The sequence below is a fragment of the Cyphellophora europaea genome (genome assembly GCF_000365145.1).
Source record: "Cyphellophora europaea CBS 101466 unplaced genomic scaffold supercont1.3, whole genome shotgun sequence".
Lineage (NCBI taxonomy): Eukaryota > Fungi > Ascomycota > Eurotiomycetes > Chaetothyriales > Cyphellophoraceae > Cyphellophora > Cyphellophora europaea.
Window position 1 is genome coordinate 1,802,035 of NW_008481809.1, and position 27,838 is coordinate 1,829,872.

At 54.5% G+C, this 27,838-nt stretch overlaps 10 protein-coding genes across 10 annotated transcripts; 6 read left to right on the top strand and 4 right to left on the bottom strand.

Moving 5' to 3' along the window:
• Positions 1–957: 957 nt before the first annotated feature.
• Positions 958–6,432, top strand: HMPREF1541_03581 (uncharacterized protein; the record flags this gene model as incomplete). Its single annotated transcript, XM_008717932.1, has 10 exons — positions 958–1,026; positions 1,075–1,349; positions 1,410–1,464; positions 1,516–2,010; positions 2,059–2,146; positions 2,200–2,398; positions 2,447–2,855; positions 3,897–4,961; positions 5,068–5,792; positions 5,841–6,432. 10 exons carry the CDS (start codon positions 958–960, stop codon positions 6,430–6,432), a joined length of 3,972 nt encoding a protein of 1,323 aa, XP_008716154.1.
• A 4,037-nt stretch (positions 6,433–10,469) lies between these two features.
• HMPREF1541_03582 (uncharacterized protein) lies at positions 10,470–11,447 on the bottom strand (the record flags this gene model as incomplete). The annotated part of the gene is made up of 1 exon (XM_008717933.1): positions 10,470–11,447. One exon carries the CDS (start codon positions 11,445–11,447, stop codon positions 10,470–10,472), a length of 978 nt encoding a protein of 325 aa, XP_008716155.1.
• A 936-nt stretch (positions 11,448–12,383) lies between these two features.
• HMPREF1541_03583 (serine/threonine-protein phosphatase PP2A catalytic subunit) lies at positions 12,384–13,548 on the bottom strand (the record flags this gene model as incomplete). Its single annotated transcript, XM_008717934.1, has 5 exons — positions 12,384–12,456; positions 12,503–13,109; positions 13,156–13,261; positions 13,308–13,349; positions 13,399–13,548. The coding sequence occupies 5 exons, from the start codon at positions 13,546–13,548 to the stop codon at positions 12,384–12,386; spliced, it is 978 nt and encodes a 325-aa protein (XP_008716156.1).
• A 589-nt stretch (positions 13,549–14,137) lies between these two features.
• HMPREF1541_03584 (uncharacterized protein) lies at positions 14,138–15,232 on the bottom strand (the record flags this gene model as incomplete). Its single annotated transcript, XM_008717935.1, has 1 exon — positions 14,138–15,232. One exon carries the CDS (start codon positions 15,230–15,232, stop codon positions 14,138–14,140), a length of 1,095 nt encoding a protein of 364 aa, XP_008716157.1.
• A 1,017-nt stretch (positions 15,233–16,249) lies between these two features.
• Positions 16,250–17,356, top strand: HMPREF1541_03585 (uncharacterized protein; the record flags this gene model as incomplete). Its single annotated transcript, XM_008717936.1, has 1 exon — positions 16,250–17,356. One exon carries the CDS (start codon positions 16,250–16,252, stop codon positions 17,354–17,356), a length of 1,107 nt encoding a protein of 368 aa, XP_008716158.1.
• A 636-nt stretch (positions 17,357–17,992) lies between these two features.
• Positions 17,993–19,810, top strand: HMPREF1541_03586 (uncharacterized protein; the record flags this gene model as incomplete). The annotated part of the gene is made up of 1 exon (XM_008717937.1): positions 17,993–19,810. The coding sequence occupies one exon, from the start codon at positions 17,993–17,995 to the stop codon at positions 19,808–19,810; it is 1,818 nt and encodes a 605-aa protein (XP_008716159.1).
• An 816-nt stretch (positions 19,811–20,626) lies between these two features.
• On the top strand, positions 20,627–22,279 carry HMPREF1541_03587 (threonine synthase; the record flags this gene model as incomplete). Its single annotated transcript, XM_008717938.1, has 1 exon — positions 20,627–22,279. One exon carries the CDS (start codon positions 20,627–20,629, stop codon positions 22,277–22,279), a length of 1,653 nt encoding a protein of 550 aa, XP_008716160.1.
• A 316-nt stretch (positions 22,280–22,595) lies between these two features.
• HMPREF1541_03588 (uncharacterized protein) lies at positions 22,596–23,807 on the top strand (the record flags this gene model as incomplete). The annotated part of the gene is made up of 1 exon (XM_008717939.1): positions 22,596–23,807. One exon carries the CDS (start codon positions 22,596–22,598, stop codon positions 23,805–23,807), a length of 1,212 nt encoding a protein of 403 aa, XP_008716161.1.
• Positions 23,808–24,197: 390 nt separating this feature from the next.
• HMPREF1541_03589 (uncharacterized protein) lies at positions 24,198–25,205 on the top strand (the record flags this gene model as incomplete). Its single annotated transcript, XM_008717940.1, has 1 exon — positions 24,198–25,205. One exon carries the CDS (start codon positions 24,198–24,200, stop codon positions 25,203–25,205), a length of 1,008 nt encoding a protein of 335 aa, XP_008716162.1.
• A 432-nt stretch (positions 25,206–25,637) lies between these two features.
• Positions 25,638–27,337, bottom strand: HMPREF1541_03590 (uncharacterized protein; the record flags this gene model as incomplete). Its single annotated transcript, XM_008717941.1, has 5 exons — positions 25,638–25,966; positions 26,042–26,253; positions 26,321–27,038; positions 27,094–27,145; positions 27,194–27,337. 5 exons carry the CDS (start codon positions 27,335–27,337, stop codon positions 25,638–25,640), a joined length of 1,455 nt encoding a protein of 484 aa, XP_008716163.1.
• Positions 27,338–27,838: the final 501 nt, after the last annotated feature.

Genomic DNA, 27,838 nt, shown 5'->3' on the forward strand with positions numbered 1-27,838 from the left:
AGAGCAGGACGGGCTATCTCCCAGAACCTTTTACTCACGAACTGGACTCATAGCTCCGAGACTGTATGGCATTCTGGGAAATTGCAGCCGGTGCTGAGCCTGTTGTCGTCGCAAGGCGGACTGTCCAGCCGTGCGCTGTTTCGGACGGTTCTTGGCGCGTGCCATATCCTATTCGAGGGAATGCACGTGGGCCGTGTAGCCGGTCAAGACGGTTTGGTCTTCGAAACACTTGCATGACGGATGAGACCAGTGCTACAAGAGGCAAGGCAGGAGGACAGTGCTGTTCCGCAGAAGGTCATAGCGGAACACCACCCAATGGAGGCTTGGCATGCGCCCGTCTGGTCCGCTATGTTGGATCATCTGGGCCCCGAGATCTGATGCTCATATGCCGTTACGGGGCTCTGGTGTCACCATCCCGAAGCTCAGCCCGGCGGAGCGCCTGTGCTGGTTGCAAAACAAAGGCCCCGGATATCGCCAGTCGTCAATGGATGGATAAAGGCTTGGACTTCAGAGGAGCTCTCTAGACCCGGTGAGTTAGCCATACCACTAGGTGTGGACGGCCATAGGGCTGAGTGAGCGAGCATGCAAGCGAGTGCTTGCTATAGACTGACTAGAGTAACCTGCATATCGGATGGCTGGCTCGAGAAGTGGTCTGCCAAAGTTGGGTGGAAGTTGGCTTGTGGTTTCGGAGTGGGTCTTTCCAGGTGGCACGCTCCGGCGCCTGGGGCCCGCCCATTTGGGAGCCGATCCATTCACAACCACCACTCATGAACTTATCGAGTCGATTTCGGCAAAGCTCAGCAGATCACGCGCGTCTCCGGGAAAGGATGCTGTTTGCGTTGGGGAACTCTGGAGAAGCGAGGGTGGGGATCATGTAGTATATATGAAGCCAAGCAGCCGCTCACCCTTAGCATACTGTGTTTGCCAACATCCCGTTTCGCGACATCTACAGCCATCATGACCCGCCAGAGTCATTCGAGTCGCTACAATCAAAGTGTCACAGTCGCTGCAGCCTTCGGGTCTTTGGTACATTGCTCTACCATCCAACACGTTGTGGTCGCTAACAAACCCTAGACATACGGCTACGGAGCTTCCGTCATTGGCAGCACCATCGGTCAGCCAGGATGGTACGCATTCTTCAACTTGCCTGTGCAGGGTGAATCTGGTTATGCCACAACGACTACGAACGCAATTGCTGCGGCGAACGGCTTGTTCAGCGCGGGGGCTGCTGTGGGCTGCATCTGGATCATGTGGGCAGCCACAGCCCTAGGCCGGAAGCGCAACATCCAGATTGGCGCCTTCATGAGTCTCTTGGGCGGTGCTTTTCAGGGAGGTGCTGCAAATCTTGAGTAAATCTTCGCCATGGCATGGAGGCGTACAGCACAGTTCAGGCTAATACACATCTCTAGCATGTTCCAAGCTGGGCGTTTCATTGCAGGCTTGGGAATTGGGATTCTCGTGACAGTAAGTCAAAGGTCAAGCAAAAGCCACACAGCTCTTGACCAGACTCTCTAGATCTGTCCCATGTATCTCTCCGAGCTTGCACCGCCTGAAAGACGTGGCTGGCTCGTGGGTCACCATGCAATCTTCTTGGTATTCGGCTACATGCTGTCTGCATGGCTAGGATATGGCTGCTACTTCGCAACAGAGGCCAACTCAAGCTTTGCCTGGCGGTTTCCCCTATGCATGCAGTGCCTACCGCCGGCCATACTTGGCACTGCATCCTTCATCATGCCAGAGTCACCTCGGTGGCTGTTACAGAAAGACAAGACTGAACAGGCTTGGGTTATCATTCAGCGACTCCGCAAGAAAGCAGATGACCCGACAGACCTTGTGGCCAAGGAGGAACTCTATCAAACCAAAGAGCAGCTGGCACTGGATGCTGCAAAGCTAAAGAAACTCGGCACTACGCCTTGGGGAGCGGTACTCAAGATCAAAAGCTACCGCAAGCGCATGATCATTGGGTTCCTTACTCAATGGGGTGCGGAATTTTCAGGTCCTCTCGTTATTGTGAGTAACCCTTGGTTTGTCGATTCATTATGCTGATGCGTGCTATAGAACAACTACTCGGTTCTTCTCTATACGAATCTTGGCCAAACAGGCTCAATGCCATTGCTTCTCTCTGCTCTATGGCTGACTACGGCTGGTACGCACTGTCCGCGATCATCGGGTCACGAATCAATCTGACATGGTCGATAGGTGTCATCTACAATCCCCTTGGAGCCTGGCTTCATGATCGTGTCAATTCACGTCGATGGATGTTCCTGGTCGGCACATTTGGCTGCCTGGTTACCACGAGTGGCCTGGCTGGCTGCATTGCTCAGTATGCTGGCACGGACAACAAGGCCGGTAACGCTGCTGGGGTATTCTTCGTCTTCCTCTATCTCGCATTCCAAGGGTAAGCATCTTGCAAAGGGTACTAATTGGCTCCTAACATGAGTAATAGTACCGGCCAAGATACGACAATGTATCTGTACGTGTCGGAAATCTTCCCCACCGAGATTCGGCCCATTGGCATGGGTTTCTCGCTCTTTGGCCAGTTTGCTGCGACTCTTATCCTCCTGCAAACTGCGCCCATCGGCTTCGTAACAATTGGATGGAAGTACTACCTGGTCATCATCTGCTGGTGCATCGTCTTCATTCCAATGATCTATTTCTTCTGGCCTGAGACAGCTCGGCTCTCGCTCGAGGAAATCTCCGCCAAATTCGGTGATGATGTTGCTGTTCATGTCAACGACGTCTCAGAGGATCAGCGCAAAGAGCTTGATGAATTTCTCCAAACTACGGACGTTGTGCATATGGCGAGTGCGCCAGGCTCTAAAGTGTCAGAGAAAGGAGCAACGGCAACGGAAATTGTCTGAGCTTGTCAGTATGAGGCGAGTACCACGTGAGCTCGAAATGCTTTCGCCTATGGTGAGGCGGACCAGAACTGACGGTGGTTGCCCAGACGCCTAAGTGACAGAGGTATTTGAGGAATCAGAATAAGTACCTGCCGATTTTGCATTAATATTCGTTCAGCTCGCTACTTTTGAGCCCAGCCTCTTTTCGTTTGCCAGAGCACCCATATTTCAAAAACTTTTCGAAACAAGATGCAATTGTATAAATCGTACAGTTGCAGGAGTTGACCTTGCCTACACAAAGAGCGGCATGGCACCGCTTGCCGTGGCCCAGATTAGTGCTCGGAGGCTCTGGTGGGGTGCCCTCATGTGGCACGCTCCGGCGTCACTTAATCCCCCACAATCGTGACCCCGCGTCCCTAGCCTCGACCGTCAGTCCATGATCGCTCTTTGCCTCCATTCGCTACTATCTCAGGTCCTCCGTTAGAATCCCAACCGCTCCTGCACATTCGTTTCACGTACCGATTCGCTAAAGCTCTTCGAGCCTAGAATCTGGCCAGCCACACCGACACTGAATGTCAAGCGACTGCCATTAGACACTACTCTGTTCATCATGGCAGCGATGCGTACGACCCGGCGATGATTTGGGTATGATAGTCGAGCGCGGCGACTCGTCGCAGATGGTAAGTCAACAAGCTTCCGCTGAAAGCTGCACATTGAGCCAACAACATATTGACACAATGGCAGGAACAGCAGAATGATGCACCTGGACAGCAAGGACCACAGATATGTCCTGAATGTGGGTATACGTCGACTCGCCCAAGCCACTACAAAAGGCACCTTGCGTCACATCTTCCGGATCAACAACGCAATCAATTCCCCTGTCCCGAGTGCGGGAAAGCCTTCTCCAGAAAGGATGTGCTCCTTCGCCATCTGCGTGGAGCTCACAGGATCAACCGGACCCCCACTCGATACACCCAGAGGTCTTGCTTTCGATGCGTGACGAAGAAGCTTAGATGCGACCGAAGTGATCCATGCCGGTCGTGCTACAAAGCACAGTCTCTCTGTACCTACTCCAAAGGCGATGAGCGTGCCAAGGAGCACATCGTTGGTGGTGATGCGAGAAATCTTTCGGATGATCAGACAAATCCTGGTAACCAGCAAGCCCACTCACCTCAGCGACCTGGCACAGCCTCCCGTGGACGGGAAATAATTGCTTCTGCTGGTCCATCCAATGGGCTTGGTGACAGTGGTGCCGCTGACACCAGCCGTCGCCCCACCGGCAGCGACGCCATTTATTCATATGGTCATGGGGACGTTGCTGACCACTTTCTGCCGCCTACCACTTTCACCGATTATCCTTCTTCAAGTCCTTCGTCGCACGTCAACTGTGGTGGAAATCTCTTTTATAGCCAGACTGACGTTCCACTCGATCAAGCTTTCGCCTCTGGACCCCCAATCGACACCTTCTCCAATGCATACTCCGGCATGCCACAGGATTGGCTGAGTTTTGATCTGCTCGAGTTCTCGGGTCAATTTCACTCTTCGCAAGAATCTTTGACACCACCAGATCTAGCAGTTATAGGATCAAGCATACTGCCGAACTTCAGCTCAGCCAAAGATGCCAATGCCGTACTCCAAGCATCTGTTGCGCCACCTTTCGAAGGTTCCAGCTCCAAGGTACCCGGAACCAAGGAGCCGCACCGTCCCAGTCAGCCTTGGCCTTTCGAACAGTCGCATGATCGCATTCCCTCAAAATTTCGCCTTCCACCGTTGCGTGACATGCTCAAGGGCAGCAATTCTGCCTCGGCAAACGAGAATTCGCTTTTCGAAGACCTAGCACACCTGCTATCCGAACCTTGCTTATCGCACATTGTCTATGTGGTATCCCACGGCAGATACTCATCAGCATTGCACCTCCTCCGACAAGCACTCGATGCCTACTTCACTCACTTCCATCCGATTCTGCCCATGATACATATACCTACTTGGGACATGTACAAGGATCCCACCGTACTCCTAGCCGCCATGGCCTGCCTAGGAGCAATGTTTCTCGACATACCCAACGCTTGGGATATATCACAGGCCCTGAGTGATATATGCTCACGAATCATCACCTGGCTAGTAGGTCATATATCCTGATCTTTGCAATCTTCGGCGTACACCAGTCATGCTCCGCTACCGTCCAACTTTCAATACCCAAGAGTTATTTGCTGACCAACTCCCGCAGGGCGAGTTAGACACCACGAAGCACCACGACGTCTCTTACCTTAGTGCTTGCTGTTTACACCAAATTTACTCGCTCGGTTCGGGAAATCGGTCGCTCTATCAGAGTGCAGACCGCTCAAGAGGCGCCTTGATAGGGGGGCTAAGAGGAGCCAGTATCCTCTGCGCTCGACTTCAAATCGAGGATGATGGTTCTGACCACAATCAAGCTAACAGGGAGAGAAGCACTTCTGAGCAGAAGGAGTGGCTGGCATGGCGAGACCAAGAACAGGCCAAACGATTGGCATGGAGCGCGTTCGAATATGACTGTAGCCTATGCACACTCACCAATCGGAGAGGTGCGGTAGGCATGGGCGAGCTACCTGATCATTTGCCTTGCACAGAGCCTCTCTGGGAGGCGCCGTCAGCTGGAGCTTGGCGGGCGCTCTTAAACCAGTCCTCTGTGTATGCGCGTGGTTTCCCTTCTGCCACACTTATGCGGAGACTGATGTCCGGATATCCTCCCCCAGCAGATATGCCGCCGTGGGGTAAGCGCCTCTGCGCCCAGGTCATTGGGTGCGTTCTTTGGGATTTGAAGCAGATGGAGGTCTCCTGGATGTCGAGTAACCTTGGACTGTCATCTCTACATTTTGCCAGGTTGCAGACGGTATCCTCTGTCCTCCAGGCATTCGGAAGCTTGTCGACTTCCATGAGCAAAGCCACGTGCATTTCAGAGCTCATCAGCTACAAGTAAGTTTTCTTGACTCAGATCTGAGGTATCCACTAAGAGTCATCCAGTATCTCACGTCTCATCTACCACTACTCCCATCTGTACAGCGCTGATGACACGCTTGATCTCGTCGTCTTTGTTGTACGTGGATCGACTACGTCGTACACGACTGACCACGCCGCCACACGATCAGCATGGAAACGCGGCGAGCTCTCCCGCGCCGTGCAACGCCTGAGCTCAAGACTCGCCGGCGAGCCTCGCAAGGTGCGCAAAATGGTCTGGCACGCGGCGCAAATCATCGCCGTCGCGAACGAGTACCTGGTGTCCGCACCATGTGAGATCATGCGCATCTTCATGGGCTACATCTTCATTATGGCCGTGTGCCGATACGGTCCTCAGCCGAGGTCGGCGGAACAACCAGGTCCCGCGCCAGTGCATCTCGACATTCTGAGCGCGACTCTCACTCCGCCACGTGCGGTCGCTCAGTGGATTGGACATGGCGGGCCAGCTGGACTTGCTGGAATTCCGGACATCTGCAACGCCGCCAGTATTGGACTCGTCAACCAGCAGGCGCAGCACTTGTTGCGGAGACTGCATGTTTGGGGACTGACGGGCAAGTTTCTCAAGATTCTGGATGCGTTCGTGCAATGCGATCGCTGAGCCTCATACTCTGATACACACAAGATTCTGCGATCGAGTCCAGCTCCGGAGTAATAATGACGAAAGCACTGATACGTCAGACCATGAATACTATTAAAGCGTTCGAATAGACAAAACAATAGAGATGGGCTAGAAAAGGAGCACTGAGCTTTGGTTCTTTGCTTCGGTTCGTGGTCTCGACGGCTATGAACATTCTATGACTGGAGTCCAAACTCTGTGGTCCCTTGCGCTGGCAGGGATTCGTTTCGAGTATGAGTGCGCACTGCGCAGAGCAGAACATCAGCAGGTGCTGGGCAATCGTGTACCGCCAGCCTCTACAGGCATCAACTCTGCTATCGTCGCTTCTTCTTATTACAAATCGTCCTCCGGAGTCTCCACCTTACTGCCGTGCATGTTGACCACGTAACCGACTTTGCCATCGACAAGCCTGAGCCCAACGACTCTGGCAGTAATGGTCAGGAGCTTGCCTGCGATCCTGATGGGGAGATTGTCGTCGGGCTCACGGTGACGAAAATTTCATTTGCGGTGTTACGATGATAGCTCTCTACTAAAGGCATTCATGGTCGTGCGATCTACCTTCTGTGCGGCACCTCACTGTTGACGCAACGATGACAGCGAGCGTGCCGCAACGGGTTCGGGGTATGGTCGAGTTCGAATTCCGAATTCGCGTCGCCCATAGGAGCTGCTGCAGACATGACAATGTGCTCGAGTCAGCTTCGGCTCGATAGGGTAGGGCGGTGGTCTTCGACCATGGTAGTACAATTCACTAGCAATATCGCACTTTCAGCAAGCTTACAACGGCAGAGGCGCGATAAGCATGCAAGACAAGCGCTGCCGCCTCTTGCAGAAGACTGCGACGCAAACAATCGACAAGTCTTGGCAACAAGGCCTCAGTCTCAGGGGCTCTTGGCACAGCGCACCGCAAGACCATCGTTTCCACCCGTGCATGCCACCGCAACCATGCGTGCTCAGTCAAAGATATGCGACACTCCCTTTGCGAAGGGCTGAACTTATCTGCTCTATCTATGTACCAAAAACAAAATGCAAAAGGGAGATTCGGGAGCTACGCACAATAGCCGCCAAAAGGCCTGGGCACGACACAACCATAGATAGGTGAATATGGGGACATCCGCCGTACCACTCGGCTTGAAACATTCCAGACGGGTGCAAGATGGCAGCGCGTGCGACACATGACAACTGATGAAATTACGGACAACAGCGCGCAGGAGAGTGCGACAATTAATGGGGGCAGGATTCTTGGTGTTCAGGCGCTACGAGGCAAACGGCTTTGACTTCAAATATATTTTCATTCGTTCTTGGCGAGGCCACTGAAAGGCTGCTGCGGCCTTGCGTATCGTCCCGCGGCCGCGTGACGAGCGTCTGAACGGCACCTGATTGCTGCTGTCGAAGCTGTTGAAGTTGGATCGGCCTTGCTCTGCGCTGCCCACGTGATGAAGCCACTTTCTCAACTGCTGCGCTCGAAAATCTTGTCCAAGTCTGCCGAGCCGGTCGCACGCTGATTGGGAAGCAATTCAGTGTCGTAGATGACCTCCCCTTTGGACAAGCGGATTGTCTTGATGACCCGGCCAGCTTTCCCGCTGTCCGCATCCGGTTCGTAGAAGACTGCGCCGCGTTCGTATTTCGGCCGTGCGATGTCTTGTTCGGGAATCCACCAGGCCTGGCCGTCGCTCATGGCATCTTGGTTGAAGACTTCGTAGTTCCATTCCGTCCTCCCTCTATCGTAGCTGCTGTTCTGAATCTGGAAGAGGTATTTGTCGAACCATTTGCCCTTGGTCCGCACCAGGATCTCTTCGAAGATTGCATACTTTTGCTTGGTGGGCGGCGGGTCATTGAAAATCAGCCGAAGCTTCTTCTTGGGTTGTTACAGTTTAGTAGACTGATCTGGAGAGGTATCGCGTGATATAATACCGAGAAAATCGTCAACTCCATCGAATGTCCAGAGGAGAGGCTGCACGCTTCAGAGGAGCAGATGCGATTGACAACAGCCCAGCTCCCTGCAAAATCGCCATCGTAGCTGTTGGTTGGTTGTTGGACAGGTAATGTGCAAAAATAAAAAAGGATTACGGGTCATCAAGGTGGAGACATTCAGTCACTGGTGAAAAGCTTTTGATTTGTTTGGTCTCAAGCTTGCCTGATGCAAGGATCAAGAAGTCTTCGCTCGCGTTCTCTCTTGGACACGAATGTTAAGATGTCTCAGTGGTCTTCTTGATCACTCCCCAGTGTCCGGTCTCGTCATGTACAGTGCCATGCTCAACATCTCGCCCCTAATCAGGTCTGGATAGCACATTCCTTCATCTCGAGAGTGAAAACCTCCGGCGTAATCTCATATCGAACCTCTCCATCCTTGAAGTGCACACCTGTGATAACACCCTTCCGAATGCCCAGCCCTTCAACGTAGCCTTGGACTGCATCGTTGACCTTGTACAGTGGCTTCACGATCTCCTCCTCCGGCGCGAGCAATGCTGATCGTGTGTGAATTCCAGTCTCGCTCAAGTCGAACTGGTAGAAATCGCCTTGCTTGGACACCTCAAAGACATCAAGCTTGACTGTGAACAGAGTGTTGGAGAATTCTTTTGGTGCTGTCTTGATGAACACCTGGTCGCCAGGATTGTACTTTGGATAGGCTCTTCGAGCGCGCTTGGATGGTCGTGGGGAGAGTGAACGCTGGCGTTCGAGGCCGTGTTTGAGATTGGATGGGGGATCTGCCATGATCTCGGATGGCTTCATGCTTGTTGTTGGGCAGCTTCAACAAACGATGAATGGTGGGTGACGAACAAGAACAAAAGGCAACAAGGCAGAAAGTGGCAAGTATGGTGGTCAAACAGTGGCGAAAGAAAAGCCTCGTGAGCCTTGGCAAGGCGCTCGTTGCCTGTGATCATGGTCTTATTCTGGGTCATGCTGCAGCCATTTTCTACGACGGGACCGAATGTGAAATCCGTATCCAGAACGCATCATTTCGCCTGCTGTACCCATCTCAATCGTCGCACTGTACTGATGCAATTAGCATCGAGAGGCTTTTGAGTTTCCATTTGTCACTATCCCGGGAGACTTCTCGAGAGTGAGCTCGTTGTCTTCTCAGGCCGCTGGTGGGATCTCTCACACTTGATATGAAATGTCATCCTCCGAGAGCCCCAGCAAGCCAAGATCCACATGGTACTTGCACTTTCCTTCCCTGACGTTGACTTCCCCCACGTTACCCGCAAACTGGGAGGATCCAATCGTAATCAGAATGGACTGTCCCACCTTGTATTCGAGCTTCAGTATGTCGGCTTCGACGACGGTGAGTGTGCCGCCTGGGTCACCCAAAGCTTCGTTCTCACACATTTATTTCCAAGTTTCGTCGTTGTTCGGGTAGGTGCAACGCTTGGTGGTCACCGCAAGTCCGTTAATGGGACTATCTGGCGTGGAGGTCTAAACCATTGCAAGATCACCCTTCTTGAACTTCCTCTCTGATCTGGGATTGGGCCTCGATCTCTTGGACGGCTGTGTGAGCGCGTATTGATCAGCTTCATGTGCAGCTTCAGAGAGGTCATGATCAATCAGCATCACAGGCATGGGGCTCCTTGGATGTCGGTAGTCCGCGAATCCACGCCCTCGAATCGATGCGGATTGGCGGTACAGATCTATGCTGTGCTTCTCCTCCATACTTGATGATGAAATAAGAGAGTATCAAATGGTATAACCGACGCGAATCCTCTATAATAAAAGGTCGAGCACGGGATTGGACACTCGTGCTACAAGACGCTTCACTCCTTTACGAGGTCACTTCAGGCTTACTCCAGATTGTTTCGGCAAGTTAATTGGGTGGAAGACAAATCAACGGCTGGTTTGGGCCTCATATAAATTCAAGTTCTGCTAGAAGGGCCCTTCGAGCTGCGTTCGATTCGCTCTGTCGTCTTTTCCATCATCAGCAGTGAGCACCGCAAATTCCTAGTCCCAGCTCGGGATGCTCGACCGAGACCCTTCCTACTACAAGCCTCTCACCTCTCCCTCAAAAGCCACATCTTATCCCCTCCTCACTTCTCCTCCTTAACGTCCTTGACCTCCCCTTTCGCCCCCTCCGTCTTCTCCCCCTTAACCTTCCCACCCTCACCTACCGCCTTCTTCAGCTCCTTCTCCCCCACCTTCACCACCCCCACAACCTCAACCTCGTACCCCCACCCCTCATCCTCCGACACCTTCTCCACCACCTGCCCCTCAACCCACTGCCCATTGACTTTCACCTGCACGACTTCCTCAACACCAAATCCCACGTCGATACTCTTCTCAGGCGCCCACCAGAACGTGCTGAGCGGCAGCACGGTGCCCTCGCTTTCGACAAGGTAGAAGTGGCTGCGTAGCTGCTCGTTGTATTTGTGGTCAGTGATGGTGACGGGGGTGCGCAGGGCTTTGATGGCGGGGGTGCCGCTGCCGCCGAGGAAGGGGCGGATCATGGCTTGCGTGCCGACGCTGTAGAGCTGGGGGGAAGAGGCTTTGGTGGTGCGGGGCCGCTTGCCGGACCGAGATGTGCTGGGCGTGGCAGAATTCGTTGATTTGACGGGCTTGACGTCGGGAGTCTCGGATGAGCTTCGCTTTGAGGCGAGCTTGAGGCGCTTGAGTGGTGAAGCAGTGGACTTCTCGGTCTTGTGGGTGGAATACTCGTAGTTGGTGTCAGGGCTGCTCCCGCCGTCGGAGGAGAGTAGGTCGACGGCATGAGACTTCGTGTGGTTATCGCTCACGGACTGGATCCTGGTTATTGACTTTTCGCCCTGACTGATCGTCGTACTCACAACTCGCTCGCGCTTCTTCTTTGGGATGATGAAGCCGGGTATACCACCGAGAACATCTCTCTGGGGTGCCTTGGCGGTGTTCTGGAATTCGGTGCGTGAGTGATCGCTGCCGTTGACCATGTCTCCGGCGGGAAGTTCATTGGGCTCCTTTGGGGCTGTTGAACCAGCAATACTAAGCGGAACCTCGATGCTAGGCTTCACAGCGGTCTGCTTGGGTTGAGACATATTAGTCGAATGGATGTGAGATATTCTCTACGAGCGGAGTCCTCACTGATGTCAACAAGTGGAGGATCGATCTAGCCTATAGACAGGAGCTCAATATATAGGCCGGTCCCATGTGAGGCGAAGTGAATGACCGGATGCCAGTTCCCGGACTGGGGGTGTTTCTGAACCTCAAGTGAGCTTGAGACCAGATCACTCTGCCTCAGTCAAAGTCAGCTTCGTAGACATCGAAGCGTGCTTTCAACATAGCTGTTCAGGCAAAATCTTGAGGTACAAGCAAGATCCAAGCTAATCGAAAGCTGCTCAGAAAGCACTGGAACGGGAGTGTTGCTGCTATCATTGCCGCATCTAATGGATGTAGTTCTGCTAGCGACCTCTCGCAGACTCGTAAGCAATTTTCTGTTGTCTGAAACCATTCAAGCGAACGAGAGCTCAAGCCATCCCGAGCTGGTAGCGTTAGCCGGACAAGGCCACCAGGCTGCCAAGCCAAGGGGTGGCCAGGACGCCTTGCGACGAGCAGGCGTCGAATCGAAGACGACCTGGTTTATCGGGGCTTCAAATCATCTCGGAACCGGCACGGAGAGCAAGCGGAACGAAACTCTTATCACTCATGACCATACGGTCTACTGGCACTCATCAGCACAATTCCGTGACATTTGTTTCATGATGCTTTCTCATTGTAGTACAGCCACCTTCGCCACGAACACGTTTGCGTCACAGCTACCATAAGGGCCGCCAACCAGGCGGCTGATGCACACCTCCGTGCTGTTGGTCTCAACACTGGAAGTTCAACTACGTAAGAAGTCTTGGCTGTCGACACTGGATCTTTCTATCGTCTCTTCGTATTGTCGGGGGTATTTAGTGAGAAGAGCGGGAACTTTTTGTCTAGTGATGCCTGCTGCCTCAATGCCTAGGAGACACGAGTCGTATGCTTGTCTCTTACAAGAAGTAATCGGGCGTTCTTCTGCTGACCATTGGCTCGCCAGCGCGTGGGCAAGGATCGAATTGGAGGCTGCAAAAAGTTAGTGGCGCTTGCGACATAGCATGGCATAACTCACAATGTGTACTTCAGGTGCTCATCAATCTCCATGATAGCAGCCTGGTTGCCACATCTGTAGCAGTAGTTGGGGGCACTGAAAATGGTAACCACATTCCTATCTTGGCTCCAATTGTAGCCCTCCATCACCAACTGATGAGCTCTTGCGACTAAGGTCAGGCCATTGTTGTGATTGAAAGCTTCTGAGATGTCTTGGCCGAAGGTATAGCCTGCGCCGCGGGGGCTTATACCCCAACCGCAACGATCATCGGGGTCGGACCAGAGGAGATCACACATGGGTCCTTCGTGAGGCACTTCTTGTATTCTGTCGAGAGATCTGATGTTGTCAAGGGTATCGATACTTGGAGAGAGACCACCATGAAGGCAGAAGATCTGGTTGTCAATGAGAGCGGTCAATGGAAGGAAATCGAAGAGATCTGTGAAGTATTTCCAGACATTGGCATTGCCGTATTTCCGCAGGCACTCATCGTAGAAGCCATAGACTTGAGTGATCTGGCGGGACTCGTGGTTTCCACGTAGGATAGTAATACGGGAAGGGTATCGAATTTTGAGTGCGACGAGGAGGGTGACAGTCTCAACGGAGTAGTAGCCACGGTCGACGTAGTCACCTGCGCCTGTTAGCGAGAGCGGCATTGCAGCATGAGATGAACCTACCCATGAAGAGGTAGTTGGTGTCCGGATTGGGGCCACCGATACGGAACAACTCCATTAGGTCGTGGAATTGGCCGTGGATATCACCGCAGACAGTCACAGGACATTTCTAGGAATTGTTAACAGGGTCGGTAGTCTTGTGGCGGTGGACTTACGACTGGCTGTACGTTGGACTCCTCTTGAAGCACTTCCCTCGCCTTTTATCGTCAGTATCGCAGCTTCTGATAACATCCGCATGACACTCACCCTGTCGCAGAGCCTTGACACATCGGCTTCTGATAGCTGCTTGCAGCTCATCAAGTTCTCAATCCACCCATCCAACGTGGGGATAGACCCAGGATCTTGGGTCAACGATAGCTTGTGCGGCTCTGCTGGCTTGCTGACATCTATATCCATCTTTGTATCCAACGGAGTGCTGGTTGGGAAGCCCTCCATGGCGGCGGCTCGGGGGGAGTCAACGGGTGGGTAGGGGTTTCAGGTCGTGTGAGGTGGTCGGTGTTATGGTCAGGTAGGAATGGGATTCGGCGGGGAAGACAGGCGTCTATCGGTAGCAGACAGAGCGCAGAACGCGCGTGTTGTTGCGTTACAGTGTGCAGTATTAATCAGGTTTAATCGTAAGGTGGTCGTCGAGCTGAAGAGCGCAGTTGCAGGCGGACTATGACATACATCTGCAATCTCTCAATCCGGTCACCGTAGCAAAGCTTGGCACTAGCCTTACGAAGCAACACCTTGACACCTCGCCAAGACTGAATTGCCTCTTGCCTCTGGTTTCGAGTGAGCTAGCTGAAGTTGGATGGTGCAGAGGAGTCTTCTATTTGTTTCGGATTCTTCGTTAACTAAGCAGAATGGTTTGCGATGTTCTACATAAGAGGCTGTCTAGAAGCCATCTATCTCGAGGCCCTAGGGCAGTCGTAGTGTCTGTTGATTGCTCGCCCGCAATCCTTTCTCATCAGGTCGTCAGCTCATTCTTCGTGTTCTCGTGTCTTTAGATGAAATCGCCTCCTCCAAACCCACCAAATGGGTTCCGAGGGCCGCCACCGCCACCTCCAGGGAATCGAGGCCCGCCCCTGAGATTCGGGGGGCCATCGCCTGGTCCAACTGGATCGTACCGCGCTCCTGGGGGAGCCCTAGGGTCATAGCCGCCGCCGCCACCCTGTCCACCAAATAATGGATCATCGAACGTTGGGTGCATACCGCCGCCACCATGGAAGCCTCCACCGCCAGGTCCGATGCGCAGAGGGTCGTGGGGTCCCAAACCTGGAGGATACAAGTCTCGCTCGCCAATGTTTCCGAATGGTTGATTGCCACCTAACATGCCCCTAGGAGGTCGGTTGATCTCGTACTCATCTTCGAAGCCCGGAGGAGGAAAATCTCCAGCTGGGACTGGCCTGCGTGGAGCAGCTGCAAGGGGGTCGTCGAATGGATATGGCCGAGCTGGTCGAGGCTGGTCGTCTCTGAGAGGATCGTAATCTGGTCTCCTGGGTTCCTCAGCCCGTGTCGGACGCTCGGACGCGGACTGGCTGTCTTCATAGCCAGACTTGTGGATGCCTGGTGCAAGTTTCTGAATGATGTTGGATTTGACCAACGCGGCCAGATCAGCAACGCGACCGTTGGATATGAATATATTTCGGAGAGCAGGTATCTGGTCTGAGCCTGGTTTCTCCTCCTTTAGCGAGCCCTCTGACACAAAATCAGAGGCTTTGACCTCGAATGAGGCGGTTTTGTCGTCGCCCAAGGCAATACCGTGAACAAGAGCCTTACCTCCTAGGCGGTTGACTTTCAAGAGGAACTCCATAGATGACTGGGGATGGGTATAGCGGAAAGCATAAGTAGGTGCGGCATTCCATATCGATGGTAGTGGGCTGGCGTCTTGTGGATCTGACTGCGCTTCGATTCTGTGATCCTCACCCAAGCCTACTAACTTGAAGCCTACGCCAAGCATGCAGGCATGGCAGAAGACGCCGATTGCAGAAAATGGATCTTTTAGAATCTGGGGTTCGTCTTCTGAGACGGGAGGTAGGCTCTTAGAGACGTAATTGAGAATCGAGTCAGGACTCAGCGCGGCATCGGTCGGAGCCATGTTGGCTGTACTGAAACTGGAGGTGGGGCACTGGTCGGGGGTATGATGTTGGGGTTCACGATGAACTGATCGAATGAATGAGCAAGAGCAGAGGCTGTATGCAATGCTAGACTACAGATGTGAGGTTGTCGAACGCGCAGGCTGCAGAACACACGCGCAGCTCGCTAGAGGCCGACGCCCCACTGCGAGCAAGCCGATACGTCACCGAATTACCGATTTCGACTTCTGGCCTTCTGGAGTCGGATCAAACTCTTCCGGGGATGAGCTGCGGGCCATTCGTGTTCGGTCGGCCCCGAGCTGCAGCTTTCCTCGACTTCACCCCTCCCCCCACCACAACAGATGGCTCCAGACCGATGTTACGTGGTTACGTGCAGCTACAATCGCTGTCGGTGGAGTTAAAGACTTCTCGAGTGAAGTTTGTCCGCTATCTGTCTATACGATAGAGGTTGTGCGATCTGTAACGCGTACAGCACCTGGTAAGTCAGGGCCATCCAACTGCAGTCAGACCAATGGCAAGCGACTTATGAACCTATGAAGAAGCGTATTCACTGAACACCAAAGTATAGACGCTCGACAGCGAGTCCAGAGGCGCTGCAAAGTTGCTCCGCTGCAGCAGGCTCTGCAACGGTCCAGAATCGCGACCGTCGGCGGTTCGCGCTGCAGTCGGCGGCTTGAAAGGGCGAGACCCTAACCCTAGGCACCGTTTGCCCGTGTCTCCGACCGCTCCTGCAGTTACTATTCGCTGTATGGACAAAGCATGTGTCCCGCTCTGGAGATAATTCGTTCCATTATTCAGGTAGGTATGCTATATGGCCTTGTCTCCATGCGGAAGCAGGAAACACTCGTAGTCGGATTTTGACCATGATGTAAGTTCCTGGACCTTGTTGCATCTATAAGAGCGCGGTGACGGCTGTAGGTTTGCCCTCTTCTACCACAACCCAGGAGCACCGAGTTCAACATCCTTCTCACGCGACTGCAACCTCTCAAGCACCAGCTCACTGTCACACTTCTCTCGTCATGTCGAGTGGAGGAGGTCAGGAGGGTCAACAGGTCAGTCGTGTTCCACGTAACCTCCATCTGTCTGACAAGCCTCAGGCCATGCATGCACCCTATCCTCCACGATTTGCTGGCGTCGGCGGCAGAGCGAACGTGGGAGTGGATGTTCCCATCAGCGCCGTCTTCCTCTTCCTTTTCGTTGTCGGCGCAGCTACGCACATGACCATCTTTCAGCTCAATATGCGCAAAGGCCACAAATTTATCATGAGCGCCATGACCTTTGGCTTGTGCATGGCGAGAATCCTTACCATGATCCTGCGAATTGTGTCGGCATGCTATCCCCACGACGTTCAAATCGCCATCGCGGCTCAGATTTTTGTGTCAGCTGGTGTGCTTATTCTCTTCATCCTCAACCTCATATTCGCTCAACGCCTCCTCCGAGCGGCACATCCTCACTTTGGCTGGCATAGAGGGTTCTCGATCGCCTTCCAGGTGCTGTACGCTTTGGTTGTGGCCATGTTGGTTATGGTCATCACAGCTACCATCCAGTCCTTCTACACCCTCAACCCGCACACCTTAATCGTGGACCGAGACCTTCAGCGCACTGGCGGCACTTACTTCATGTTCGTTGCATTCCTGCCCATTCCTATGGTTATCATTGGCTTGCTCGTTCCGCGAAAGACTCGGCTTGAAAAGTTCGGCTCTGGTCGCTGGCGGTCCAAGATCGCCATCCTGCTCGCATCAGCAACACTTCTCACCCTCGGTGCAGCTTTCCGTGCTGGCACCAGTTTCAAGAACCCTCGCCCAATCAGTGATCCAGCATGGTATCATGCCAAGTGGTGCTTCTACTTCTTCAACTTCACTATGGAGATTATCGTGGTATACCTGTATGCGCTGGTACGAGTCGACCGTCGATTCCACATCCCCAACGGCAGCAAAGGCCCAGGAGACTATACTCGACAAGGTGACGAGCGTGACACCGAGAAGGACGATCGCCCCAACAGCCATGATAGTGTCTATAGGATCATGTCGGAAGAGGAGGTTTTCGACGATGTCTCGCCCGGCGACGTGCACACCGCCAAAGACGAGGAGAGTGGTCAGCATTCGAGACCGGTGAACGCATCATGATCCCCCGGATCAAGAATGATTGGGCTTTTGCCCATGTACGATACTTGCACATAGACACTTACGATATCACGAATGAAATGAGATAGACGTACGGCATTAGCACGATGATAAGACAGACACTTCGACTGACCGGAGAAATGGGTGATGCGCTGTTTGTACTCGTAGTCCGCCCTAGTATGATGCCAAGACTCATGTCGTGGCCCGAGCTTTGGGTGCGGAATGTTTTTGCTGTCCCGTTCAAGTCGAGTCTCCACCATCAATGTACAACCAACTCTTTCACGCGTGCAACCGAGTGACTAGGAGGCCATCGACTTCACGCCTGCCTAGGCGGCTGGTAGTGACACCATTGCAACCGCCAACGATTGCGCCTTCATATACTGTTGTTGCGCCACTTACCCCTTCTGATCACAACCACGGCGCGTCGCGAGCCTGATGTCTTGGCCGTTGCGACTGAATTCTCAAGACTCTCGATCAAGCCCCAGCACCTCGGCGCCAGACTCCTCGTGGTGATTCATCTCGCTCATCAAGTATCTCTCATTTGCGCCGAGTGCATGCGCATGACTCAACGTGGACCTAGACAGGGCCACTGAGGTGGACACGGGGGGAAGCCGTGCGCGACAACAGCTAGCAGCAATCATGCCGCCTAGGAAGTCAATGGGACGGCCGAGAGGCGCAACTCCTGCTAGGGCAACGAGAGTCAGCACAGGCGCAGATGTTGACACTCCTCCAAGCAGAAGAACCACGCGCCAAGCCACCCAGAAGGCTGCATCTCAGAGCGGCGAGACACCATCACCAAACAATCCACACCTACCAGATGTCCAGACTCGACAGTCATATGCCTACGGCGCCAATGCAGGGCCTACCTTGCCCGATACACTGGCTACCGAGAACAAGTACTCGATCGATGCAATGGCGGGCCACATCGAGGAAGTTGTCGACGAAGAAGAGCCTGAGCCCGTCGAGGAGCCTCGAGACGACGACGAAGAAGGCTCACATCGATCACAACTTTCTGACATTGTCGAAGAAGAGAACGATGATGCGCATGAGACTTCATCGCAACCTTCGGCATTCCCGAGTGATATCATGGATCACAGTTACAACTACGAGCGAGGTGTTCGGCGGTTACGACCGACCTTGGTTCAGCCCCCCGCTGCCCCTCGTCGGTCACCGGTCAAGCAGATCTCACAGACTGCTCAATCGGCCAGAGATACTGCATCACGGGTCACTGATACTCTGAGCAAACGGTCGGGTCAGGCTGCCACTCAGATAAGCGGTGCTGTCGCTGCCGCCTTCCACTGGGTCGCCGATGTCGTAAAGGGCGCATGCGAATCGATCTCAAAGCTGCCACTCTCATCGCTCGGTGCCGGCCTCACCGCTGTGCTAGGCGTGCTCCTGGCTTTGGGTATGTTGGGTAGCACAGTCTGCTTTTTCTATACTCGAATCGGCTGCAGTATGATTCCGACGACAGGTTTCGGCCACAATGTCCACACTGGCTTTCACGCGATTTGCGGCGACTGCCAGATACCAAGAACTACCATCGATCTGACGAACATAACTTCGGACGATATTCACAAGGTCTCATCTACACTCTCTAACATCAACAAGCAGATCCAGGATCTCGAACGGCGATTATCATATCGTATTGACAGCAAGTACGGTACACTCGAATCTGACCTCGTCCTGCTGAAACAGCAGCAAACTGCTCTGAGCAACCACCTCGCCGATCACGTCGACCAACAGTCGGGTCCATCGAGCGGCAATGTTGCTTCTCCGCTCATACCCAAGATCAACTTCTTCGCCCCAAGTAATGGCGCTGTAGTCGACCCGACCAGGTCCACACCCACCAAAGAAAAGCAGCCGTCCTTCTTCATGCGCGCCCTCAAGCGCGGGCTCGGCATGACTAAATACCAGGCCCACCCGCCATCTACAGCAGTCATTGCCTGGCACGATGTCGGTGACTGCTGGTGTGCAGCCAAAACAGTACCCGGCCAAGATTTCATTCGTCTCGCCATCGACACCAAGGAGATGATCTACCCCACTGAGCTGGTGATCGAGCATTTCCCTGCCTCGGGCAATCTGGACCGCGGCAGCACGCCACGCAAGATCGAGCTGTGGGCCGACTTCTCGCATTTCAGTGACGAAGAGTGGAAGCAGCTGCAGCTCGTTGATATGCAGGAGGGTAATGTACTCGGCGGGCAGTACGCGCGGTTGGGAAACATGAAATATGACGCTACAGGACGGACAAGCCACATCCAATCAGGGATCTTGAACGTAAATCAGTACGGGCTGGTGCATTACGCGAAGGGCTTTGTATTGCGGGTCACGGGCAATTACGGCGGGGAAAATGTCTGCCTGTACAGAGTGAGGCTGCATGGGCAGCCGCTTGCAGCACCCCTAGCGGGTGCGGCGGATGAGTGGTACGACCAACAGGGCTATGAGGCCGAGGACGGTTAGGCCTCTGCATCTTGGGAGACGCGACTGCCATCCCAGCCAGCGAAATGACATCTCACTTCCTTCCAACGTTCCAAAATGCCTGCAGCTTAGCGTGAGACTTCTGGATGGGACTGTAGTTGATGTGACGCCGAGTGCGCCTGTCAGTATGAGCGTTTGTGGTTGCCTTCTTTTCGTTGACCACTTCTCAGCTCCTGAACTTTTCAGGCAAACGCTCAACTGATCAGAGCCCAGTTGGGACCAAGAGACTGGCAAATTGGAAGCGAAAGTCTTTCGAATCGGATAGCAGGTTCCGCAACGAACAGGCCATCAAATTCAACCCGTTGGCTCTGGCAGCAGGGCTTCGGTGGTCAGGTGAAGCACTCCATACTGGCCAAATCTCATGTAGATGTTGCGAGATCGAAGGCACGGTACGAGTCTTGTTCACAAAAGTAGCGTCAAGGAGAACAGACGCTGTGGGAAGTTGAGGTGAGGTGAGGTCGAGAAACATTCAAGTGGAGACGGTCAACATGCCAAGGAGCGGGATCGGAGGGACGTGTCTCCGCCATGCAGTTGGGCGTGGAAAGTTTTGGAGGGGCGGTCCTATATAAGAGTTAAGGAGCTCTCGCCGATTTAGCATCGACGTGTTGAAAAAGTAGAACGACGCAGAGGCGACCAGTGGCTGAACTCGAGCTGTTTGTTGCCCCAAATATCTGAGCTGTGACATCACACCAGTCCCCCCGCTATACGCCCGCTCGCTTACGCTCGCGCAAAACATCACCACGAGGCTGGTGCTCAGAGCTACCATTTTCAGCATCCCTGTAGGCATACATTCTCAACATGACGGAACCATCAGCAAAGTACTCCTCCACGAGGTATTCCGACCCTTCGCTCAAGGAGTTCTTCACGTTTGAGGAAGTGGTGCTCAAAGGCTTGGCATCGGACGGCGGCCTCTTCCACCCTCACAGTATTCCCAACATTCGGGATCAGCTGCCGGAATGGAAGGACCTGTCGTTCCAAGGCCTTGCTTTCAATATCATGAGGCACTTCATTGACCCGTCAGAGATCTCAGACGCTGAGCTCAGGGGCCTGGTTGACCGGTCCTACGAGCCTTTTCGCTCCCCGGCCGTCACTCCTGTTGTTCCCCTGTCAAAGTCTGCCAATCTGCACCTCCTCGAGCTCTTCCATGGCCCAACGTTCGCGTTCAAGGATGTCGCCCTGCAGTGCCTCGGCAATCTCTTCTCCTTCTTCCTTGTCCGCAAGAACAAGGCCATCCCCGCCAACACTCCCCGGCACCACCTGACCGTCATTGGCGCCACGTCTGGAGACACTGGCTCTGCCGCCATCTACGGTCTTCGCGGCAAGCCAGATGTTTCCATCTTCATCATGTTCCCGCACGGCAAGGTCTCGCCCGTGCAAGAGCTGCAAATGACCACCGTGCCGGATCCCAACGTGCACTGCCTTTCCGTCACAGGCACCTTTGATGATTGCCAGGACTACGTCAAGGCTTTGTTCTCGGACCCGGAAACGAATAAGATCCACCATCTTGCCGCCGTGAACTCGATCAATTGGGCGCGCATCCTCGCTCAGATAACCTACTACTTCAGCGCCTTCTTCCAGCTGCAGCGTCAGCAATCCTCAGTCAAGAAGGTCCGCTTCGTCGTGCCCACCGGCAACTTTGGCGACATCCTCGCAGGCTACTATGCTTCGCGACTGGGTCTGCCGGTCACGAAGCTTGTCATTGCAACCAATGAGAATGACATCTTGCACCGCTTCTGGGAGACAGGTCGGTATTCCAAGTCGCCCAAGCCACCACAAGAGCCGCATGAGGGTATTCCCTCCGATGGTGCAAAGGCACACGAGGAAGGAGTCAAAGAGACCTTCAGCCCTGCGATGGACATTCTGGTCAGCAGCAATTTTGAGCGGCTGCTGTGGCACCTCACCTTCGAGCACGAGTGCGAGCTCAACCCACATATGAAGACGGAAGCAAGTGTACAAGCTGCGGGTAGGAAAATCAACGAGTGGTTCGCCCAGTTGAAGACGACGGGCTCATTCACAGTCGATGGAGAGATCTGGAACAAAGCTCGGGAGCTCTTCACAAGTTATCGGGTGTCGAACGCGCAGACGCTGGAGACCATCAGGGGCAGCTACCGTGGGGAGGCAATTGAGGAGAAGGGATATGTGCTCGACCCGCACAGCGCCATTGGCGTCCACGCTGCGCTAGAGGAAATCAAGCAAGATCCGTTGCAGGAAGGCGAGACGATCGTGAGTCTGGCGACTGCGCATCCAGCCAAGTTTGCCGGAGCGGTGGAGATGGCACTGAAAGACGAGGCGGACTTCAAGTTTGAGAGCGTGCTACCAGAGGAGTTCAAGGGCTTAGACGGCCTAGAGAAGAGGTTAGTCAGGGTGGAGGAGGGCAAGGGTCTGGCTGAAATCAGGGATCTGATCACCAAGGAGGTGGAGAAGGAGAAGGCGGAAAGGAATGGTGCTTGATGTGTAAAGAGTGCCTTGTATTTGTTTGTGGCAGTCGTGCAAAAGTTCCCATACTCCCTATGATATAGATTATAGAAGTGGCAGCAAAACCACCATTCGTCTTCGCAGTATCGAGCCAGATGGGGCAAACTTCCTTCCTAATGCGGTACCCGGCGGAGCTTTCGATGGCGCTGCGAGCCCAAAACTTCCAGAATCTTTGTTCGCCACTTGATCGTCTCCTCCACCGTAACATTGATTCCAGGCGTTGATCTCGTAGCGACACACGCTGGCCAGAGCCTCACTCTTCCTTCGTGAGAATTCACTGCCGCTACAGACGATGCAAGAAGCACGTCGTCTCGACGATGAAAAACACCAAGAGTTGCGGGAGGAGAATCTAGTTCACCTCATTAGCGAAGGGGCGAGTAATGCTGGTGATGGATCATCAGTGGCATCGTCAATCCAATTAGAGGAGACTGACCTGGCGTCTGTCACGACCTCCGAGGCCGACAAGTCCAAGTCTGAATACAGCATCGTCTACCCAGTCCCCGCTCCTCCAAAACGGCACAAAAAGGCGTCGAGGCGGCTCGATGGGGCTGTTTCCGATGATGAGCCACTGGTCGACAAGACGGCAGCCCTCACGCTCAAGTCCAAGAAGCTTGCGCGTCGTCAGAAGAAACAAGCGAAGAAGCGTGTCGAAACCTCTATCCACACCATGCTTGACCTGCCGCACGAGGTCCTCACTCATATTCTCAGCTACCTCAAACCTACCGACATGTTTACGCTGCTGCGGGTGTCGCGCTCGGTGAATGAAGTCATCCAGGACAACGAATCCAACATTGCCGCTGCCATAATTAGCCATCGTTATCGCTTCTTGTCACAGTGCTTTCCACCCCCTGTGCCCCTGGCTTCGGTGCCGGCCCAGGCTCACTCGGCCCTCCTCTCGGAGAGGTGGCAGCATTTGGTCCGCATTCATCGCTTCTCGTATCAACAAATTACGCAAGTAGCTGATCCTGCACTGGTGTGTTCATGCACCGCTTGCGTCCTTGCCTGGAACAACCTCAACACGATCCTCGATCTTGCGCACTGGCAGTACAATCTTGCCCATCGAGAGCCGCTGCCCATAATCCCACGAGGTCAGAAGCCCGATTGGAATACCAAGCTCCTCTCCAACCACGCAGAAATCGTCACCCGGGCCATGTATCACCCGCTGACGTACCTCGCTATCCTTCAAATACATCTCGACACCACAACCTCAACCATCCTGCGCTCCTCTCGCTGGCGCAGGAAGGGCGAGAACCCGAATATCGTCAAGCCCCGCCTCTACGGTCTGACCGATACCGAAGCAGAGAGCGGCACAGACACATATCTAGCAAGGAAAGGACGAGAGAATTTCAACCCCATCTATATGCGCGACCAATACTACACCACCGAAGTCTGGATGCCAAACCGGAAGTGGGACCGCGAGGAGGAGCGATGGCGGTACTATGCAAAGCCGCAGCACGAGAACGACGTAAAATGGATTCAAGAGCGCTTTACACCTACCGAGTAGACACCTGGGAATATCCTGTCGGGTGCCTCACGTACGAACGGAAACAATATCCGCCAGGTTGCGGACCATCTTCCCCGAGCACCGACGCCAAGTCTTTGACCTCGTTTCGTCCGTTTCTACCATGACTTCATCAAGTCTTCCTCCGTGCCGGATTTCTTTTCAGGGAACGATTATAGGTATCGATTATGCACGGCGAATCATTCTGGAATGGAGCGTTCAGTATAATTCGTGCGGTGAGTATCCGCGGACGAAGGGTTCGCGCACGAATATAAATGCTAGGCTTCCCTCACCCAGTAGACGAGGAAGTGAGTACGGATTTACGCATGTTCTACGTGGCAAAACAAGGTAACAAGCGTACCTTAATACAGCATCATCTCTTCGTCGCCTGCCATGACCACCGCGCCGCAACGACTTCTCATCACAGGCGCCACCGGCAAACAAGGCGGCGCCCTCATCGCCTCCCTCCTGCGCCAACCGCCTCGCACTCCAACACAAATCGTCGCTCTTACCCGCGACCCAGCGTCTTCAAGCGCGAAACGCCTCCTCGCCTCCGCCACTAGCGTCGCACCATCCACCCTCTCCCTCACCCTCCTACAAGGCGATCTCGACGACAGCACCAAAATCTTCACCTCGGCCGCCTCCCAATTCAACAACCCCCACCCCTTCCACGGCGTCTTCTCCGTCCAGGTACCCCTCAACCCGACGCGCGAGGAAGCCCAAGGCAAAGCCCTCATCGACGCCGCCGCCCGCTTCGGCGTCCGCCACTTCGTCTACACGAGCGCGGACCGCGGCGGCCAACAACGCAGCGACGCCGACCCCTCACCCGTGCGCCACTTCGCCAGCAAGTTCCGCATCGAGGAGCACCTGAAGCGCGTCGCCACTGCGGAAGCATCGGGCATGGCATGGACCATCATCCGCCCCGTCGCCTTCATGGAGAACCTCAGCGACGACTTCCTAGGCCGCGCCTTTGTCGCCATGTGGCGCCTCAACGGCCTTGACGACCGCCCGCTGCAGCTCGTCAGCGCTTCCGACGTCGGCGTCGCGGCCGCAGACGCGTTGCGCTCCCCGCAGAAGTGGGCAGGCCGCAGCGTGAGTCTGGCGGGTGAGGAGATTAGCCCGGCGCAGGCGGATGAGGTGTTTCGGAGGCTGGTGGGGAAGCCGTTGCCGAGTACGTATGCGTTTGTGGGGAGGGGGTTGAGGTGGGGTCTGCGCGAGCAGTTGGGGGATATGTTCGATTGGTTTCGTGATGTAGGCTTTGGGGCCGATGTGCAGGGTTGTCGGAGGGAGTGGCCGAAGATGATGGGGTGGGAGATGTGGTTGAGGGAGAAGAGTGCATGGAAGGGGAGGGTGGAGGCTCGGGAGAGGGAGAATGGGGCTGAGGCTAGGGACGGGGCTTGAAGGGTGCTTTGTGAAGGCACGAAGGAGAGGGAGAGGGGGGGAAGAGAAGCGGTGAACAGAGACGTCCCTGTCATTGTTTTGTACAACCTTGTTTGAACCGCTGCGCAATAAACAGGACTTCGAAGTCAGATTTGGCGGAGATCATGGGATGTGTTGCGAATTTCGAAGCCGTGTAGAGTTGTCGTGTGGAAGCCGATATCGAAGACAAAGCTCGTCGCCGTTAACTTGTCGTTGTCGAGGATAGGAGCGAGATCTTCGAGGTTTTCAAGTCCGGCTATAAAGTCGAAATTGCGAGCGCACGCTATCACCCAAGAAACGCTTGAGTGTACGGCACAAACAAATACTTGAGCGTTCGGTCCTATCTACACTAGTCATCAAAACAACCAGATCCCCGTCTCCTCAGCCCCCTCCAAACGATGATCAGCGCCTTCGTCAAAAGATATACTCAAAATCCAGCGCCTTATCCCCCCTCTGCCCATTATCCGTCACCCCCTCAGCGCGCTGCTGGGCTTTAATCTGATTCCGCCTCCGCAAAATCACGTAGATGACGCCAATCCCCAAAATGGCGCAGAACTCCATGGCCATGGAGATGGAGTTGCCCATGATGAAGCGCGGGGCGGTGAAGTTGGGGTAGACCTGGCTGGCGGCGACGCCGGAGGTGTTGGCGATAGAGATAAAAAAGGGGATGGCGGCGCTGCGTTTCGAGTCTGGGCGGATGTTGTTCGAGACCCAGGTCACGAGGATGGTGTTGTAGCTGTAGACTAAAGGCAGTGTGAGTGGGATGGTCGTCTAAAGAGAGGGAGTTGGGTGGTAGATGGGGGAGAGGTAGGGCTTACCGCCAGAGCAGAGGAACATGGCAAAGTAGCCGGCGCCGACGTTGGGCGTGCCGATGGCGATGGCGTAGCCTATCAAGACGGGGATGGGCGCGCACACGGCGATGATGGCGCGCTTTCGGAGTCGGTCGGAGATGTAGGTGATTAGGGCCAGGTAAAAGCAACCTAAAATGTAGACTGGTATGGTCAAGTAGTTCACCTGAATACTCTCGTAGCTGTCACATGGTCAGTATCAGTTCCATGTACTCGGCAGCGCAGATCAGCCTCGGGACATCTGCTTACCCAAAGCCACGGATGATGGTTGGCAAGAAGGTGCCATAACCAAAAAGTGGCACGCCGGCGCAGAACAGAGACAAGCCCGCGGCGATGACCATGGGGTCCGTGAATGCCGACCTGGCGTCCGCCCACGAAAGCCCCGCATCACCCTTGTACGCGACGTCTCTCCGGCGTCGGTCCTCCATGAGCTGTTTCTGCGCGGCGGTGAGAAACCAGGCGTGCTCGGCGGTGCGCGGCAGCGACGCCCAGCACGCCATGCCGAGCACGATCGAGATGATACCCTCGACGATGAAGAGCCAGCGCCACGCCTCGATGCCGTGGCGGTCGCCCATCAGTTGGATGCCATACGCGATGAGACCGCCAAAAGCGCCCGCGACGGCCGTGGAGCCGTACAGGACGGCGATCCGCTTCGCCTGGCTTTCACGCGGGTACACGGTCGAGACGACGAAACTACAGGCGGGGAAAATGCCCGCCTCGGCGGCGCCGAGCAGCAAGCGCATGGCCAGCGTCTGCTCGTAGTTGTGCACGAAGCCGGTGCCGATGGTGACGGCGCTCCAGGCCACGATGGCGACGGCGATGACGCTGTTGGCGCCCCATTTCTTGACGGCCATGACCCAGGGGACTTCGAAGACGACGTAGGTCACAAAGAAGAGGGAGGAGACGTTGGCGAATTGGTTGCCGACCAGGTTGAGGTCTTCTTCAAAGCCGAAGATGCGGGCGTTGCCTGTTGAGATTTGTTAGTGGTTGCGCTGGTTTGGTGCGGTGATGCTCGGTCGCACCAATGTTAGATCTGTCCAGGTAGGCCAGCATGATTATTATGACGAATTGAGGCTGGCGCTCTGGTTAGACCTGTACTGTGAAGAATAGAGGATGAGTTACCATCATCAACCAGTCGAACTTGGTCATGATCTTGCGCTCAAGGACGGGATCGATGTAGATCTCGGCCGGGACAGCATGCTCGGACTCTGGCGGCGAGACAGCAGTGGCCTCGACGGGCTGCTTGGTCTCCTTCGCAGTCTCCATGGTGAGGATTGTGTAGTTCAAACCGACGAGCGACAACCGACATCAGGGACAAACAGAGATCCGCCGCACCGCCGCGGGTATATATCGACTCGGCATCTCTGCCACGCGATGCTCTTATCGTTAGACCCGACAAAGTAGCAGCCCACGTCGGTTCCAAGAACCGTGAAACACCGCCGGTTCCTCCAGTATCGTATGATCCACATAGCCAAGCGGACGGAAAAGCACCGTAGACGCAGGTCAAGCTGGATCAACGAGCTATCGAAAGGAGTTCCGCTATGCTCTATCAGGGGAGGTGGTCGGGCATCTCCCCACCCCTGGCTGCCAAGAGAGACCGGTGGAATATGATGAGAGTGTATTGGTGCGCGTAGTAAACGCTTCTTGTGGCTCCGCTACGATAGATAGCGATTTGAGCGGCGGGAGTCGTCTGCTACCATTCCTGGAAGACGTGATAAGAGGTTCGGACTTCGGTATTCGGGACTGGTGCTGATTGGAGGCTTGATA